A 3343-nucleotide genomic window follows, 5' to 3' on the forward strand; every position below is an offset into this window, starting at 1 on the left:
AATGGAGCTAGAAATAAGATTTTTAGAAGAGGATGGAACATCTAAAAGGTATGATGTAGCTTCTTCAATTCTTTTATATTTGGATTTTCCTATTCATAAATTTAATAATATATATCAGAAAAAACGAAACGAGTACATTCTTAAAGTTATAATTGTACATGCAAATTCTCTTACAACTGAATATGATGAACTATGTAGTGAATCTCTCTGTGATTTATTATTCTGCTTACAAATGCCATAGATTTACTAATATGTGAATAATAAGATTATTGTGTAAAAATTAGTTATGTGGTCCATAGCCACCATCATCGTCACCGTATCCTGACCCATAACCCGACCCGTATCCAGACCCGCTCCCATACCCCGAGCCTTGACCATTACGCCCTCCACCACCTCCACCTCCACCGCCACCGCCACCACCTCTCCCACCACCGCTTCCATATCCCGAGCCACTACCACTCCCATACCCGGACCCACTTCCCGAGCCATTCCCACTACCACCGCCACCACCTCCGCCCCCTCCACCACCACCGCCACCACCACCTCCTCCCTTCCCACCACCCGAACCATAACCTGAACCACTTCCTGACCCATAACCCGAACCCGATCCACTACCATTCCCTGACCCTCCACCTCCACCACCACCACCTCCTCCCCCTCCACCGCCACCGCCTCCCTTGCCGCCGCCACCACGTCCATATCCAGAGCCACTCCCTGACCCATAACCCGACCCGGAACCCTGGCCACCATCTCCAACACCCGAACCACCACCACCACCACCTCCTCCTTGCCCACCACCGCCACCACCTCCTTGACCACCAGTCTTCTTAGAGGATCTAGCAGCAAAAGAAAGGTCCACAACGATCAAAACCAAAAATGCAATGGCTATGATCTTTGAGTTTGCCATTTCCAAACTCGTTATGATCACTAGAATATTTTACTATGTTTTGAGGCAATGTAATGTAATATTATTTTGTGATGTGAATTGTGAAATGTGAATGTATGTTTGAGTTGTGACTTGTGTGGTGCAACAAGAGCAAGGTGCCTTGGCTATTTATAAGCATTGCAAACCTCAAAAGTTAGAATTACTTGAATTAATAATAATAATAATAATAATAATAATAATAATAATAATAATTGTTTAGTAGCTTCCAATTGATGGATATGATAACTCAAAGTGAGATAGTGGTGGGGGATGGTGGTGGTGCTCTCTAGCTAGCCAGCAACCTCTTTGGTGGTTGACTTCACTTTCACTTTTGACTAACACAAGCATCACCACCGTTCACACAACTCCACGTGGCAACCTTTCCTCACAAATAAAAAATTAATACTTCTTGTTTAGTTTACGCATGCCAGATTCACACAATGAATTTTGAGATTTTATGATCTTTCTGTTTTGTTAAGAAAATGTTATATATTACTATATTTATTGGTGGACAATTAGTATGAGAAATTTAAGAACTAAATGAAATATTTTTTTAACCGTTAATCTATTTGGAATTTTTTTGTGAATTTCGTTTATTTTTTTAAATGCATTGATATTACTACTTATTTAGCTATTTTAGATCGTTGTAGTTTATTAATAAAAAAAAATTATCAGAGCTTGCATTTCATGCTATTGATTCAATTTCTACACCATTGATAGCAATCAATTCAAAAAATAAGGAGTTAATGGCCATTTTCGTCCCTGTGGTTTGCTACTTTCGCCACTTCAGTCCAAAATTTGTATTTTTGTCAATTTAGTCCTCATAGTTTTAAATATTAGCCAATTACATCCTATCCGTCTAACGGCATCCAACTATGCCGTTAGTTTAAGGGTATTTTTGTCTTTCTCCTTTTTATTTTGAGTTATTGGTCATTTTCGTCCATGTGGTTTGATACTTTTGCCAATTCAGTCCAAAGTTTGAAATTTTGTCAATTTAAGTTAGTTTTTTCTATAACCCTAGAGAGCATTATCCAAGCCAAAAACAAGTCTGCATTTACTCTGTCGACAGCAGTAATCATACCCCCTCCTCTCGTATTTAGTTTCTAGACGGTTCCTAAACTCTCCCCCATGGTGGAATTCAATGGTAAAGTGGTCAAAGCAATTCCGTGAAACCGAATTGTACGGAAAAAACTAAAAATCGTTTCTTTGATGAAAGCATAATATTTAGGGTTTAGAGATTAACATATCATAACGAAAATCTGGGTCGTAATCAACTATTATACATTAATCAACAAAACAATTTTTAGTTTTTTGTGTATAATTCGATTTCAGGGAATTACCTTGACCACTTTACCATTGAATTCCACCATGGAGAAGATTTTAGGAAATGTCTAGAAACTAAATATAAGGGGAGGGTATGATTACTGTTGTTAACAGAGTAAATGCATACCAGTTTTTGAGGTTGCTCGATGGTTTTGGGCTTGAATTATGCTCTTTAGGGTTATAAACAAAAAACATAAAAAATAAAAAAAACTGAATTAAACTGAACATTAAATTGACAAATTTTCAAACTTTGGACTAAATTGGCAAAGATATCAAACCACAGGGACTAAAATGACCATTAACTCAAAATTAAAAGGAGAAAGACAAAAATACCCTTAAACTAACGGCATAGCTGGATGCCGTTAGACGGATGGGACGTAATTGGCTAAAATTTAAAACTATGAGGACTAAATTGACAAAATTAAAAATTTTGGACTGAAGTGGCGAAAGTAGCAAACCACAGGGACGAAAAGGCCATTAACTCAAAAATAAGCTTATGGAAGGAAAGACTTTGGGCCAGCAGGAAGCGAAGGGAATGAGTTCAGGCTGCTTCTCCCCAAACTTCCTTTTCCCTGTGTCTGTTCTGCATGCGCTTCGCGCGTCATTGGCACTTTGCTCTCCTCTTATTCTTCATTGGATGGTTCGGATTGACTTCGTACTTCTTTCCCAACTAAAATAGAAAAAGGTTGTATCACATCGAGATGATGATTCGTTTTCCGCCCCCAATGAGATAGGGAATTTGTAACGCCCTAGTATTATTATACGTTTATCACTTAGTCACATTAATTTACGTGAGTTACCACACTAACACTTTATATATGTAAAAAAAATTGGTTGTTGAAGTCGTCTCACTGTGAGCAATTTTTCTATTGTTTGAGAAGCTTGTTTCCGTCCCACCCTCCTTAAACCTTACTATTAACTTTTGTTAATATTGTGTAATTTTTGTTTGTGTTGTAAATGTATTGCGAGTTTAAGTTTGTAACCATGGTTATAAAGGCTGAGATAATTCTATGGATGCTATTGTAATTACACCATTCCACTCTTCATGATGAAAAAAAGACCATACGAGTCGTATGGCCTTTCTGTGTGACCTTT

General features: G+C 38.0%; 1 protein-coding gene across 1 annotated transcript; it reads right to left on the reverse strand.

Annotated features, from left to right (window-relative positions):
- Positions 1–280: 280 nt before the first annotated feature.
- LOC143609141 (uncharacterized) lies at positions 281–907 on the reverse strand. Its single transcript, XM_077083982.1, has one exon. It carries the CDS (start codon positions 905–907, stop codon positions 281–283), a length of 627 nt encoding a protein of 208 aa, XP_076940097.1.
- Between the last annotated feature and the right edge of the window lie 2436 nt (positions 908–3343).

The sequence above is a fragment of the Bidens hawaiensis genome, unplaced genomic scaffold, assembly GCF_021521415.1.
Source record: "Bidens hawaiensis isolate Kalapana, Puna unplaced genomic scaffold, B.hawaiensis_p1.1 tig00419494_1, whole genome shotgun sequence".
NCBI lineage: Eukaryota > Viridiplantae > Streptophyta > Magnoliopsida > Asterales > Asteraceae > Bidens > Bidens hawaiensis.

Excerpts from the sequence above, each read along its gene's own strand:
- LOC143609141 (XM_077083982.1), bottom strand. The coding sequence starts at position 907 with ATGGCAAACTCAAAGATCATAGCCATTGCATTTTTGGTTTTGATCGTT.